The 15,583-nt window shown below is 43.1% G+C and overlaps 2 protein-coding genes across 2 annotated transcripts; one reads left to right on the forward strand and one right to left on the reverse strand.

Annotated features, from left to right (window-relative positions):
* The first annotated feature begins 1,647 nt into the window (after positions 1-1,647).
* On the forward strand, positions 1,648-4,223 carry LOC106636045 (uncharacterized). Its single transcript, XM_014348279.3, has 3 exons — positions 1,648-1,759; positions 2,414-3,067; positions 3,159-4,223. The coding sequence occupies exons 1-3, from the start codon at positions 1,754-1,756 to the stop codon at positions 3,423-3,425; spliced, it is 927 nt and encodes a 308-aa protein (XP_014203765.2). The 5' UTR covers positions 1,648-1,753; the 3' UTR covers positions 3,426-4,223.
* A 2,289-nt stretch (positions 4,224-6,512) lies between these two features.
* Positions 6,513-13,765, reverse strand: LOC106635951 (uncharacterized). Its single transcript, XM_089589746.1, has 3 exons — positions 13,664-13,765; positions 7,203-7,460; positions 6,513-6,896 (listed from the first exon to the last, which is right to left on the reverse strand). Exons 1-3 carry the CDS (start codon positions 13,763-13,765, stop codon positions 6,513-6,515), a joined length of 744 nt encoding a protein of 247 aa, XP_089445872.1.
* Positions 13,766-15,583: the final 1,818 nt, after the last annotated feature.

The following is a 15,583-nucleotide window of genomic DNA, read 5'->3' on the forward strand; positions in this document are numbered from 1 at the left end:
GCAACAACGGCAACAAAAAATGAGAGAAAAATAAACTCTAATTCGCATGTGGAGCAGTACAATGACGATACAAACGAAACACACGAAAATCTTCCTTGAATATCAGTTTCTATAAAAGTATAGGTGTAATAGATATACTGGCTCTGTGCCGTAACGAATCGAAGCGTATCAATGAAAGCTCCCACGTGTTTGCTTATTAAACTTTATACCAACGATACATTTGCATAAAATAGGTACATTTTTTTCTTTCTAATTTATTGACACTCGTAAGAGCACAATCACTATTATAGCGATGCAGTCAAATCTGTGAGCGCGTAAATAAAAGAATATCGTCAAGTTGAAATCTAATGTTGACATTTCGATGAGAAACTCCGTAGCACGGGTAAGGACATTGGGGTTGATGCCGACGGTGCCATCGTTAGAGACAATCGAATACACACTTTATGTCCCGCAGCTCCAACTAAAGGATTTCTCTAGCCGTATGGGCAATAATTATATAAGAAATATCCCCACCAGATCATTTGAAAAAGATTATACCTTACCAACGATCTCAAGTATCTGTACTTGTCTTTTTTTCGCGAAGCTAATATTTATAGGACTGTAACGCAATTCACGTCAATTAACTATATTAATTTTTTTTTTTTTTTTTTTTTTTTAATACGAAGCACAAACGCAAATATCTCGAAGCGGCCTCTATTTCAGGTAGGTATGTCCACCTGCATTGTGGAGCAGCGAATCCGGCTGATCGATCGGATAACACACGAGCACTGTATTGTCATGTATTTTCAGTTTTCGGCGTCTAAGAAGCGAAAATTTTATGCACCAGCCCGAAAATATGAAAAGCCTGGGTTGTACGAGGTGTTGAATAATCGACAAGAGCTGAGCTCCAAATTGCGAGACAGAACCAAAACTCGAGAATCTTTGTTCGATTGCTATTGGCCGAACGATTAATATACACGTATGTGTGACATTGAACTTAGCACCAACTACTCATCTGCATCTGATTAATCCAATTGAAAGACAAAAGTGCAGGTATATATTCATTGTACGTGGCGGGTCCTTTGCTAGCGTCCTCGCTCCCGATACCCTGTGGCGTGCATTACAATTGCTCATGTATAGATGGTTCTCGTCACACGCGCTGGAAATTATTGGCTCTATGCCTAAATTACCAATGTTTTTCCAAGAGTATACACATAAAAATAAAAAAAAATAAAAAATTATTAGGTGTGTACTCAAATGCATGGATACATATATGTGCTTCAAGAAGACGACAATGCCCCCTTTTTTCATATACTTTTCGCGAAACAAATAATGATATGCAATACCATCGCCAACTGGTTTCACACTCACGCACATCACGCGTAAGCGGACACTCTCGCGGAAGACACGATGATTAAGCGAGCGTATCAATGACGCTCTAGTACCATTGTACGATAAATTACACACTCACCGTCACCTCGAAGTATACATATGTAGAGCAAAAGTACAGGCACTACAGGCATGTAGTAAAAGGTGGTGATGGTGCATACGCATAGGTAATAATATATAGGTGTAGGTTGGTGGTGGTACGCGGCAGAGGAGGAGCCGCTTGTCTGCAATACTTACAGAGTATTGTAACGCACTTGCTTGCAAACGTTGCGCGGAACGGGGTACCGTGTGATATCTATTTCTTGGGGATATAAAAGCCGAGAACCACGCCGGTGGCCCACGAATCCGAGTTGCACTTCCGTCGAGTCCGCGTTCTACCATCGTCATGAAGGTATACATATACAATTGGTAAAATTTACCTATATTTCCCTCTACATCTGTCACATATAGTTATATTACTTATAAATACACATACACGTGAGTTGTATTGTACCTACAGTTCGGTTGTTCCGTGGTTTATACTTTGTTTTTCGCGTAAATTTGTTAACACCACTGTAAGCTGATTTCGGCTGCTGCTGCATCATTATTTTGTTGGCTGTTGTTGTTATTGTTGTTGTTTTTGTGCGTGTCTTTGTGCAAAGTGGCCCAAGTCAACGACTAAATCAATGTTTTACGTAACTTTATGTATACTTACATCAGCAGGGCCGTACTGATTTTTTCATTAATTCGCAATTTTTTGTCGAGCCCTGCTCAAACATGCCACCCCTGACTGCGATCATCATTGCACCGAGTAAAATTACGCACATGTATCTCTTGGATTGAATCAATTATTTTGGTATACCTTAGGACTGAATTGAGGTAACGCCCGTTTAAACATATTTAAGCAGCTACATTAAAAAACACAATGTAAAACACACATTCATCGACAGATATATATATGATTTTCTCAACAACAAAGTCCATGTGATTAGGCGTTTGCACCTCAAACATATAGGTGTATAATATATACGGGGTCGGATAAGCATGACAGATCTATCGTTTCCAGGTGATGTTGATAGCTCTGGTGTCGCTATTGGGGAGGTCATCGCTGGCCAGTGTCGAGTCCGCGCCCATCGGCACCGATATCCCGTCGCCGTACTACTACGTACCCCCTCGGGTCCAGCTGCGCCCCGAAAAGACAGTCCCCAGCAGCAGTAGACCACCACCACCACCACCACCTTCCAACACTTACCTGCCTCCTCTAAAGCCATTGCCTTCCTCGCCAGCGGTGCCTACGACGACCACCTCGTACCTACCACCGCCCATCACCCGGTCGCACCAGCCGAGCACTGATTACTTACCACCCAGCGGCAGTGGCAGGAGCCCATCAGTCCCAGAGGTGCCAAGCAATTACTTGCCACCCCTGCGATCGGACTACTTGCCACCTCCGACGGTCCATCCACCGGCGTTCACGACGCGGAGTCAATACCTGCCACCGAGCAACATCGCTCCTGTCGCCGACGACAAGACCTCGGGGTCCGAGCATGCGCAGCTTCCGGAGCCGGTTCACGGTAGGGGTCGACCCTCGTCCAGCTCTCCTCCAACGGAGGGAGGGTTCCGTGTCAAAGGTGCCGAGCAATCGGTGACGGACAATTACCTGCCTCCCGTCTCTGGATCCAGCGAGTCGTACGGAGCCCGAGCGCGCGAGCATTCGACCACGGTGAGCCGCTCATTTTTTATCTCAATGGAAGGGGTGAGGGGGGGGGAGGGGATGAAAAAATAATCATAAGAACAACAACAATGCCCAACAGGAGTTAGCCAAGTACGAGTTCGAGTACCGGGTGAACGACGAGTTTGGCAACGATTTCGGGCACAAGGAGAGCCGGGAGGGTAACCAGGCTCGGGGTTACTACAGCGTCTTGTTGCCGGACGGCCGCAAGCAAGTGGTCCATTATCAGGCGGACGAGGCGGGATTTAGGCCCAGAATCATGTACGAGAAGGTGGCCTCGGTGCTCGGGCCCAAAACGCCCCGAGTCGTCGCTGCCAATCGCCTCGACGTCCCCCAAGGGCCCTACTAGTCTACTGTTGCTTCCCACCCCCCCTGCTACTACTCTTGCAGTGTGTATAGCACGCGACGGCGAGCCTTTGATTGCCGTTGCTATTTTCAAGTGTTTACGGGGCGAAAATCGGTTTGGCTGCCTACGGCGAGAATCCTGCAGTTGTGAAATAATTGAATGAAAAAACAAACCCGTTTCAAGTCCTTTGTTGCAGATGACTACATATACCGAATTGCTGAATTTTTTGAAAAAAAAAAAAAAAAAAAAAAGAGTAATTGATGTTTCGAGGAAATGTTCGGAAAGCCGATTTTGTACTTGTAAAAGTCAGCTCTTCTTGAAAACTTTGTTTTGTTTCTCCCGGTAATTGTTTGTCGGAGCTTTTCCAGCGCCGGTTCCCGAGGCGCCACTTTGCATTGTTATAATTTTGGTGGAGCAACACGATAAAGTTTCTTTTGTGTTGAAATCACAATACTGGAAGTACATCGATTTGATGGCTTATGTGTACGAGTTAATTATGATGTCGTTGTTTAAGTGTACTTTACTTTTGTCATTAAAAAAAAAAAATAAAATTATTTATTTATTTGTATAGGTATAGGCTTCAATCTCTGTTGTCGTAAAATGTGATTAATGTACTTTACACAGCAAAGCGGGTGAGGATTAAATATTGGGTATGAATAAGTGACAAAATTCTTTACTCTTAGTAATGACATCATTAATGATTGTAATAACAATAGTAATAAAAAAAAGGGGAAAAAAAAGAATATTGCGTAAAAAATACAAATGCATGTCTATAATGTTTATTAAACCAATAAAGAAATGATAGTCAACCTCAAGATGGTGTTTTGTTATCCCCAATTTTTCGACGGCCCCTAAATAATACGCGATTGACTATACAATGGCTTGGTGTGTCTAGTAATTACAAAATTGGATTGTTGGCACTTTACGTAGCGGAAGTTGTATTACCGATTACGTAGATAATACTGTTGCCACGAAAGTTTATTTTGAGATTTTGATATGGATATTCAGGTGATTCACTGAAATCGGATGAATCAATCACAAAGTAGAAATTTAATCGATATGGACGTTCCTATTTTTGGGTAATCTTATAAGAAGTTAGTACATGGGAAGCAAACAATTGTTTAAAAAATTTCCAAAGAATAACCATAAACATTAACAGTCTGTTCTTAACAAGTAAACTGATGTATGAAGAACGTCTTCTCTATAATTGTACAAAATGTACGTAAAAAAATGTAATGTTTATATTTATCTCAATATTAGAGAAGCGATTCCTACATAGCTATGACATGGTGAAGATTTTTACTTTTGGTCCATCATGTTTTTGAATCATCCCAATGCAGAAAAAAGAAAAATGCTACGTACAAAAATACGCTGCAAAAGCTGCATGAGAAAATTGACGCGTTTATTAACGAGTTTAGCAATACGTTGCAAATAATGCATTTGATGTTTGTACCACCAACCCTATACTGAAAATTTATTTATAGTAACCTTCAAAACTGTTGACGTGAATCCAAATTGAGAAATCACCTAGATATGAGTCTTTGTCCTTTATGTACAATTAAGCTTGTCTGGTTTGTTATCTGTATGTATACAATAAAAACTGACTGATGGGTATCCTGTTACCCCGAACTGTCAAATGTCTAATCAGATAAATTTTTTCTCTCTCGTTAACAGCAAGGAAAAGCTTCGAAGTCTTGAACATGTCCATCTTTTGCATGGATAATCTTTATATACCTACGTTTTTGGCCCTGCAAGAGGGAGATGGAGATAAAGAAAAAAGTGAAAAGGACGCAGTGGAGCTGCGACGCATCCACATTATATTTAGGTATATCCATATAATATGTATGTACATACATAGTTAAGGAAGGATATGCAGTGGGCACACACTGCGGGAGGTCTTGGGCAATGTAAATAAATTAACAAGCACGCGAGTGCTCATACAAATTTTAATTAAAAATTATTATTATTATTATTATTATTATTATTATTATTATTATATTGTACATATACAAACACGATACAAAGAGACTGCGCGCACTGCATAGGAGTGCTCAACCACTTCTCCAGCAAACAACTCTACAATCCTGCTGTACATACCATCTATATTTTTAAACTACCTATTTACTACACACACATACGTAATGAGTAGATATATAGGTACCACAACTTGCCCCTGTTTGTCTGCCAAATCGCATACTCTCGTTCTTCTTTTTTCGCAGCCATCGGCTACGCATATACATACACGTATAACATTATACGTGTGTCCGTACATGCATAATTGCAGTGCTTATATCGATGCACAGTCAAATATTTGCTTGTATATACACGTGTTGTTCCATCATATCGTCACAATACTAATGTACATTTTGTGTGTGTGTGTGTTTGTGTGTGTTTGTATGGGTATTTGTATAGAGGTATACTATACACGTACAAACGTAAACAATGTGTGGGTGTACATATATATATATGTGTATATATATGCAATGAGAGAGAGCACGTCGAGCTATGTTACAGAATGTAGATGAGGGGCGAATGGGTTATTCATACATGAGGGGGTGCGCCCCCGGCAACCCCTCTCGTAATACACAGAGTATATAGTATCAGTTTTATCATGAGTATAGATGATAATTTCGCACTTGTGTAATATATTTTATATTTATGTATTTATATAAATATATATATATATAGATGTGTGTGTATGTATTTATATACGCATAAAAAAAAACTTTGTGTATGAGTATACGAGTATTTTCACAAAAATATAGTTTTCAACTCTTGCTGTTTTACGTGCTCGTGGATACTTGTTTCCTAAATACGTCAAATTGTTCCCCCCCCCCTACTTTTAAATACTCCAACTGCGATTTTAAGAAAAAATTCCAAAAATGCGTAGCTTCAAATGCAATTTAAGAAGATTACGCTCGGTTGCACTCGTGCCAATTGAATCGCGATCATTCGTCTCCAATTATCGTGCAATTTTTCAAACCAAAGGTCAAAATTAACCAGCGCAAGCGCAATTCCACAGTACTCAATGAAAAAACAAAAAAAAAAAAAAAAATTCACACGGCCCAATGATGAAGCCTTTCGGCGTTTCTAATAGTTGTATCCACCTTGTCCGCCGCTCGGGTATCCTCCCGGACCGCCACCACCACCGCTGGGATAGCCCCCTGACCCTCCACCAGGATATCCCCCTCCGCTCGGGTACCCACCCTGCCCACCCCCGCTAGGATAGCCTCCTGGGCCCCCACTGGGATAACCGCCCCCCGCACCACCGCCACCTCCGCCCCCGATGTAGGTGACCTTGGGCCTGTATCCCTCCTGATCGGCCTCGTACTCGACCATCTGCCTCCGTCCGTCCGGCAGCAGGACGAAGTAGACGCCGCGCGTGTAGTCACCGTCCCGCGACTCCTTGTGCCCAAAGTCGTTGCCCGAGGGTGGGTCGTTCACCGCGTACTCAAACTCGTACTTGGCCGGGGCCTGCCGACAATACAAAACACACATTTGCACGTTACAATAGGTCAGCTAAACGGGATTAACAATAACTTACAATACAAGCGTATACAAGTACACGAATGAATGTGTATTTATTCGAGAAATGGCCAAAAAGCACGAGGAGGATGGTGTACTCACGTTGTTGGCGTTTTCGTCGTATCCCCCGGGACCGCCCGGGTAACCACCGCCAGGTGCCCCCGAGCCAGGATAACCACCGCCAGGTGCCCCCGAGCCAGGGTAACCGCCTCCAGGTGCCCCCGAGCCAGGGTAACCGCCTCCAGGTCCACCGGCCCCGGGATACCCGCCACCGACGCCTCCTGGTCCAACCGGTCCAGCCGCGTTTGGCGGCCCGTACTGTTGGTTCGGAGGGAGGTACTGGTTCGAGCCACCGCCCGGGCGATTGCCACCCCCGCCTAATGACGGCGGTGGCCTCTGCTGTCCACTCGGGGCCCCGTACAACTGGTCGGGAGGCAGGTACTGGTTGACCGGTGGCTCTGCCTTGGCCGTCAGGGCCAGCAGCGCAAACAGGGCCGTACATGCCACGAACATCTGTTGGAATTGTTTTGCGTTAACCAAATTGCTTGTTTTTTTTTTTTTTTTTTTTTTTTTTTTCCCTTGCTTATATATATCCTGGTATTGTACAGCGTCTGTCCTCAACTCGTCTGTGACTACTTGCAGGGCTTGAAACAGCGCCAATCGCTTCATTGGCCCTCTTGCGCCAATAATCCCACGAGTGTCTGCAAGCGGATATTATAAATTTCGCGTATGGTAAGATTTTCTAACGCGGAGCACCAAACTTTTGGCTTGTACCACATACGAATGATACCTATACATCGTGTCCATCAGCCAATCCATCGATCATACCGTGAAACAGCCGATCTGTAATATATAAACGCAGACTCCGCGGCAGCGAACAAAGTGCTCTTTACCTATATACATATGTAAGCACGCATGTGTGTGTGTATGCGATCGAGAATCATTGTCGCTGAGCACATACGTATGTATGTGGACGAAAATGACGGAGTCGGCGTTACGTCAGCCCGTGCGAGCGATGCACACACGCTCGGCGGGAAGTAATAAAAGAAAAGGCCGAAAATTATTGATGAAAATTTGGTGGAAACTCACGAATGACGAATGCACGCCTCATTGTTCAACACACTCCTATAACAAAAATTAATTTAGACGATATTGCACGCAATGTCCCGTGCATCATGCCGCGGCTCTCGGGTCGCATTTTCTGTGCGTAACGCGCGCGTGTGCATGTGTATATGTACGTATACGAGCGAGATACGGGGCGAGCGAGAGCGCAATTTTACATTTTGACGCAACGAGAACGCGAGAGAGCCAGGGCTATTAAAGAAGAGCCGCGCGCAGGCGGACGATGATGGTTTCGCAAGTCGGACGGTCGATCCGTGAGCGCGTCTTTCTCTATTTCTTACGGTCGCGCGCATAGGCCAATGGTACATGTGCCATACGTATACCTGTGTACGCAGATGTCGTAGCCGCTCGCGCGCGCTTGACTGATCGGTCCTTTGGTAGGGAGGGGAGGGGGGCTGTAAATGGGGGAGGATCGCGAGCGCACGTGCTTACTCTGCACAGATACTTGGCGGTCGGGAGGGAATGTCGAAGCGCGTCGCTCTCTCCCCTCTTTACGGTCGTTTATCCTGACTCTGCGTGTCGTATTATGCGGAACGTGATGCCGCGCGGCGATCGCGCAAAATATATGTATAGGTACACGGTGCACTCGCGCGTCCAAGTGGAGGAGATATAGGTAAGCCAGGCAACATAAGTATAGAAGAGCCGCTTATTAAGTTGTCCGTTGTGCGTGTGCCATGTATGTAGAAGATCGTTTTTCGGCTCCGACGAGAAAAACAGTTACACTCGTGTAATTTTTTTATTTCTTCGCTCCCGCATGGGTGTACATAATTTATTGCCACAAGTAATCCATCCCTGCTCTGTTTGATCGAAATATTGTTCCGGCGTGGGCAAATATTACGCGCTTCGGAGACGAGATTTTCGATTCGGCGACACACGGGGATACATATGTGTTTGTACGCACGAGCGTCCGGAGATTGAATTCGAAATTTGTTATACGAATGCGCTACGAACGTCGTTACATTTATTACATTTGCAGATGGATGTCGCAGTTGGTTCGGTCCGTATCCACCTGATATGTAGCTCGAGGATACGGGGTGACGAGGAGGGGTAGTTTAGGAAGATTGAAAAACGACGAGTTTCACGCGCCTGAAAATGTATGTACTATACAAATTCGAGTAAACTATGGTGGGCAAGCGATTTCGTACGTTACGAGTGTTTGATATTTTCTTTTTTCCCCTGCATCCTTTGAATTGTGTGGGGGATAAAAAAAAAAAAAAAAATCGAGATGATTTTATTTCGAACGTAATACCAACATCCGCTCCGTCGGGTAAATCCAACAGTTACAGCAATCTGATGGTTTATCTATCAAGCTAAGCACAGGACTTTTGTTCGTCCTCTATCCTTTTTTTGGGCTCACAGCCATGCGTCCTAATTTCTGTATCCAAGGCAAGAGAATATACGAAGAAAAAAAATATTTTTTCGGCTGTTCCATCTTGAAGGTGTTGGTTGACGTTAGACACGGAAATTACTGCTCTCCTCATGTAACGTTATGTAAAAAAAACTCCCTGATGTTTACTCTACGGTCCTCAAATCCTATGTGTACAACGTATACATTCTGCGCTGCACCAGCATTATCCGCACCCCCCCACCCAATGGACGGCTCATGTTTGTACACTCGACTTTGTAACTTTTGCCGGCGTTTTATCAGCACATCCTCTTTCGGTGAGTAAAAGGGGCCCATTAAGCCCCAATTAATCAATACTCGGCGCGCGAAAGTCCTTTCCCAGCTCACGAATGCCTTATGCATGACGCAAGCACACCGCGGGAGCACGCACTGCGCATTATACATACATCCATACATGCACTCTCCTGCATTATACACGTTTATCCATAAAGATCGCGCGGCAGAGATTGTTATCGTTATTATTATTTATTCTTGTCATCATTATGATTGTTGTGCGCATCTTCTTTGCCAAGTTTCACTCTCTTATTCGGGTTCCTCGTGCGGCCGATAAATCATACACGCGAGTTATACCTACCCACGCGCGTGAGAGATCGTACATCATATATATATATATACGTGTACAGGTATATTTATACACACGTGTAGTACATGTATTAATATGAGCAGGGCAAGAAGGAGAGGCAAAGGAAAGAGTCGCTTGTGGTATACGCGAGGGTATACGTAAAAGCGATCGATCGAGGATTACGTGCGAACGGCCGATTTTTTTTTTTTTTTTTTTTTTTTTTTTCCGTGCACTCGATTTTATTCCACATCACACATCAGCCAACTTACTTTGTCTTTATAGGATTATTTTTTTCTTTTCTTCTCGTGCGGCTTCCTTCAAGTGTGCAATCATCGGGTGCTCACAACCAGATAAGTCGGCAAAAAATTGTCTTTCGCACTGGGAGGGGGCCGAACGCGATATGTTTATGTACGTGCACGTTTATTTGCCGAATTTTTCTTTTTCAGCTGGATCGCGCATTCGGGTGGTGTTTGCGTTGGCTCTCCGTGGGCAATATCGTGGGTAAATAAATCATGCGATTTTGCGTGTACAAAAAATAAAGAGCCCCTGATGAGCTCGAGGTAGTCTTTTTTTGTCGTTTCTACTAATTTATCCTTGGTGTATATGTGGTAAATATGTTTTTCTTTTTTTTTCTTTATATGAAATACAAAATTAAAATTTTTATTTTTGACAGCGCAATAAAGTCAACATGGCAACCAAGTCATTGACACAGTGAGGGTGTAATTTTTCATTTACGATGGAAATAAAAAATGAAAAAGAAAAAAGCAACTCGTGGTGTAAAGAAAAAGAGGCCGCGAATGGTGTACACATCTGCAGATATTCGGAGGAGACACGCGCGCGGCCCGGAGATCGGCAACGGAGGCTCAGTTTCACGCCGAAATCCGTGGATGCAGGCTACATTTCGCAAGGGAAGCACCACCGGTGCAGAGTATTACTCGCGTCGCTCGTCCGATAATTTATGGGAACGCCGGTCGTACAGCTCAGCAGGATGAAAGGGTAAGGGTTTCCACCTCCGTCCCGGCTTTACATTTCGTTTGAGCGCGCGTATGAACACGTATATGTGTATGCCCCGTGCCGCGGACGCCAACCTCTCGTGCATACAGGCTGTACCAATCCCTCGTAAGATAATTACTGCGCTGAGAGCGAAAACTCGATCGCGCAATCCGCTCGGGATTTTTTCGCTCGATCGCTTTGTTTGCACTTACATTTACCCGATCCTGCTGATGCTGCTATATGCGAAGTGTTTTCTTGTCTCTCTTTTTTTTTTCAATTTTATGGTTTCATCTTTCTCAATTGAATCTAATGCAGGCATACGCTTTGCTCCGCGGGTGATTTCGGTTTTTCAAATGCGGCCATAGCACAGGACTGTCTCGAGAGACAGTTTGTACGTAGGTTTTTTTTTTTTTTTTTTTTTTTTACGAAAAAATAAATTTTTACGGGTAAGATAAGTGACTCGTGGGCTAAAGCACACAAAATTAGTTTTATTATCTTGCAATGCTTGATATTTTGCATGCAAATATTTGGAGAAAAGCATTTCAATTCAATATTCCATGATTTTTATTATTCCTTGGAGTATTTTTGTTGCAAATTGAAGAAAGCATCTTATAATTGGCAAATAATCAGTTTATTCGTCAACACTTTGATCTTGAAAGCAACAATAATCTAATAAAATGAAATTTTTGGTACTCTACTTTTTTTTATTTCGGATCTAATTCTAATGCTGTAACTAACACTTAAACATTGTTTACGTCTATCACTTGCAAATTTAATTTTGTAAAAAAATTTTAGATAAAAACTTCACCTTCAGATATTTAATATATTTTACAAGATACGAATTTAAAAGAGAATTAATTTTCTTCAATACTTGAGTAAAGGGTTAAGTAATTGTAGCTTCTAATAAATTTACGAATATGCAGCAAATCATAACGATAAATTCAAAGTAATTTACGGAAAATTATAATAAGATTTTGAACCAGTGATTTGGCTCATACAATATTTTACGCAATCGTAAAAAAGTAAAAAAAATTTTTTGAACTAACACGTTGAGATACACAAAAATTAGTAATAATATAAAATACATGTTGTAATTGAATGTTTCTGATAGTTGTAAAAAAAATTTTTTAGCCAAAATTGATACTTGAGTAGGAAATAAAAAAAAATAATAATAATGTGTGGTAGTACTTTCCACGATTAATCGTAAGTTTTATGTTTCAATGACAAACATTAAAAAATGGTTGATGTATATTAGTTAAACTATCGGATGAAGTAACCATTAAGTAACCAGTGAGTTTTTGCAAACCCAAGTATCGATGCGGGCGAAAGTTTGTGCTGGAAAGTAATGAAACTTGATTTCGGCGCGTTAGTTCCAAAGAGCGATGGAGTCGTTTTTATCGAACAACAGCAACAAACGGACACGCACACACGCGCCCACCTGACAATTATTGCGTGCCAAAGTCGTAAAGTGTAATTGTTATGCGACGCGGGATTTAGTGGACCGGCCAGCGAAAACGCACCGAAATTTATCGCTCGCTTGCTCAGCCAACGGTGCACCGTTGACGAAAATTACCGTTTGGATTTGCACCGGCTGCCGCCGAAAGATTTAACTGATTGCTCCGCATTCTTCACTACTCGATTCCATTGTGTATCGTGTGTACAGGGTAAACAACAAAAATCGCACTATTGAAACAGAAACAAAAGCGCCGATAGTGCTCGAAATGCAAAATCATGAAACAAAACATTTTGTTTACCGTCAAATACGCGTAACTTTACCTCATTATTCATTTCTACGGATACACCAGGTAAACGAAAGAAATGAAAAATAAAATACAATATTTCAAAAGGCAAACTCTCATAACGCCGGGATAGTAAAAAAAAATCGTACTCATCTGTAGCACAACCAAAGCTTTCCAGTGGTAAAAAACAACCCCCTGCAAGCCGACATCTTACGATTCGAATTGCAACCGGACAATCCTAGCGTTCGATGTCCTTTTGCATACATAGAAAACGTAGATTAAGACAATATATTATACAGTGGCAATACTTACCCTCATGATTGAAAGAGCAGCTAGCGCGAAGGGGTTGTCCGGCTATCGGTTGGCCGCGAGACGAACGAGGGAACGACCGCACTCCCTGCGTGCTCGAGTACCCTTTTCCTTTCGAGGGACGACCAGGTATATCTATACAAAACGCGTATTTACGTTTATTTGTGCAAAAACAAGAAATTTTGTCAAAACAAGGAAGATGAAGCGATAGAGTTGAAAATATTGAAATGGACGGCGATACAGGAGTATTTGGGGCCTACCGTGGGTACAACAGCGATGCTTCTCTGTCCCGCACTCCTGTGGAGGGGTAGGAGGAGGAGGAGGAGGATGAGGAGATCCTTCGGAGAGATGACTGAGCCACAAAGTGCGAGGTAGCATCTGCCGAAGCTCACGTTTTATACTTGCTCGGCCCGCGCGCGTGCCACCACACACACACACACACACACACGCACGGCAAACCGATGCTACTTCTTCCCTCCCGCGTGTATATACCCATACGGTTCCCATCATCATCCTCGTCATCAGCAGCAGCATCATCTTACTCTCACTCTCTCTTTCTCTCACCTTGATATATGTGTAACATTACGAGCAAGGCCGTTGCGCCACCACCACCACCACCAACACCGTCGCCGCCGATGATGATACGCGCCGACTCTCCCCCTCGGCCCACGTTACCGCGGATCCGCATTATGCGTCTACACAGGTCATAATATTCCTTTCCCCCCCCCTCCCAATGTTCGGCTGGTTTGTATTACATTTCGTTTGGCCCTCCCCCCTTCATCTCTCTCTCTCTCTATACACGTGACATACGGGGGTGCGAGACTCTTAGCCCCCCCCCCAACCCTTTCGAGGCTGCGGGCACGATTGGTTCCTTTTATTCTTTTTTTTTTTTTTTTTTTTCTCCTCGACACTCCGTGACGTACAATACATCAAGTTTTTCTTTCCTTTTCATTTCAGGACGATCCGCGTACACACACTCACGTACACGGCGTGACCGCGCGCGGGGAAATATTTCGAGATCGTCAGTCATTAGCTATACACGTGTGCGGAGGAGCGCGCCCGCGAGCCGTGGTATGCGATATGCTTTTCCAACGCCTATGTGTACATACGTGTGTGTGTGTGTGCTCGCGACGTTTTGTCATAGGTGTACGTGCCCATACACTTGCACACATGTACGATGCAATACCCGTTTGTAGTCAACGTTGCATTTTGTGGGCGGAAATGTATAGTCGGTTTTTGCGGGACCTTTTCGTTGCGTCCGTTGAATGTTAGGAAGGCATGAGCTCCGTTTCTCGTGTGGTGGCCGGATACAACAAAGTTTTCAGCCAAATGTTGTGGATTTTTAGAGAGTCATGAGAGGGATGCTGCGGTATTTGCCTTTTTCTTTTTTTTTACTACAATAAGAATTACATTTTACAGGAATTTCTAAGAGTGTTTGATACTGTTTGGGTTGTCATGAAGCTCACCTTCAGTCTTTTGCAGGATAATGCTGTCGTGCTTTAACTGCAAAACGAGTCAAGTGTGGGAAGCACTTTTTTTTTTGGACCAAAAAGAGTTGAAAGGATTCTTTTGAAAATTTAGGTCAAAACTGTCGTTGTATATGCACACCAGCAAAGAAATAACTTGCGAGTGCATTATGCAACAATGGGGCATAGATCGTGAATCATTTTGTATTTTTTTTTTTTTTTTTTTTTTTTTTTTTTTTTTTTTCCCAATATGAAGCAATACAGACGAAAAAGCTGTTTGCTCAAAAAGTGGACGATCGGAAGCGCGCGTTTCGACAAACAAAACAAGTTTTACACTATCATCGACAAAGGGGAGGAAAGAAGAGAAAAATATGAGAAAAGGAAATGCAAGGATAAATTCTGAAGAGAATAAAAAAAAGGATATTTACGCGTGAGTCAGTAGCTCTCGGGCCAGTATGATATACCAGGAAGAAAATTTCGCCTAGCTGCAACAGCAAAAATCAATCTTCGTACTTCACCACGTAATGTGTACGTGTACACCTGAATCGTTTTTCCTTGCTGGAATTTTTTTTTTTTTTTTTTTCTTTTCCTCGAAAAAAGTCACAAAGACCTGGCAGCTTTTTTTTTCTCTCCACCGCACAACTAGCGGGTTTTTGCCAAAATATCAAGCGCGTTAAGGTGGCAAGGAGCATATTATACACACCTGCACGTCTATGCTAGTCTCCTGTAGCAACAATAATGGTTTCCAGCGATGACGGGAGTGCATTGCCACCCTCCCACGCGTCGCACACGCTGTCAAAGACAATTTTTTTCGTTTTTTTTTCCATTCCCTGTAATGCGCAAAGTAAAAACCAACGTGTTACAAAAGAGGATGAGCGTGTACTCTAGAAAGCCAGAGAGAGAGAGAGAGAGAGAGAGAGTTGATTGAAAAATCAAATCAGAGCTGCTCGCAACAGCGGCTCAACAAAACTGTATCTGGAGATGCCTTTGATTTCGTTGTTGTGCTGTAGTAACTTACTTTCGTTCTTTGTCTCGGGACT

Source organism: Copidosoma floridanum, unplaced genomic scaffold (genome assembly GCF_036245765.1).
Source record: "Copidosoma floridanum isolate Cflo_tuat_1 unplaced genomic scaffold, Cflo_Japanese_pri ptg000009l, whole genome shotgun sequence".
Lineage (NCBI taxonomy): Eukaryota > Metazoa > Arthropoda > Insecta > Hymenoptera > Encyrtidae > Copidosoma > Copidosoma floridanum.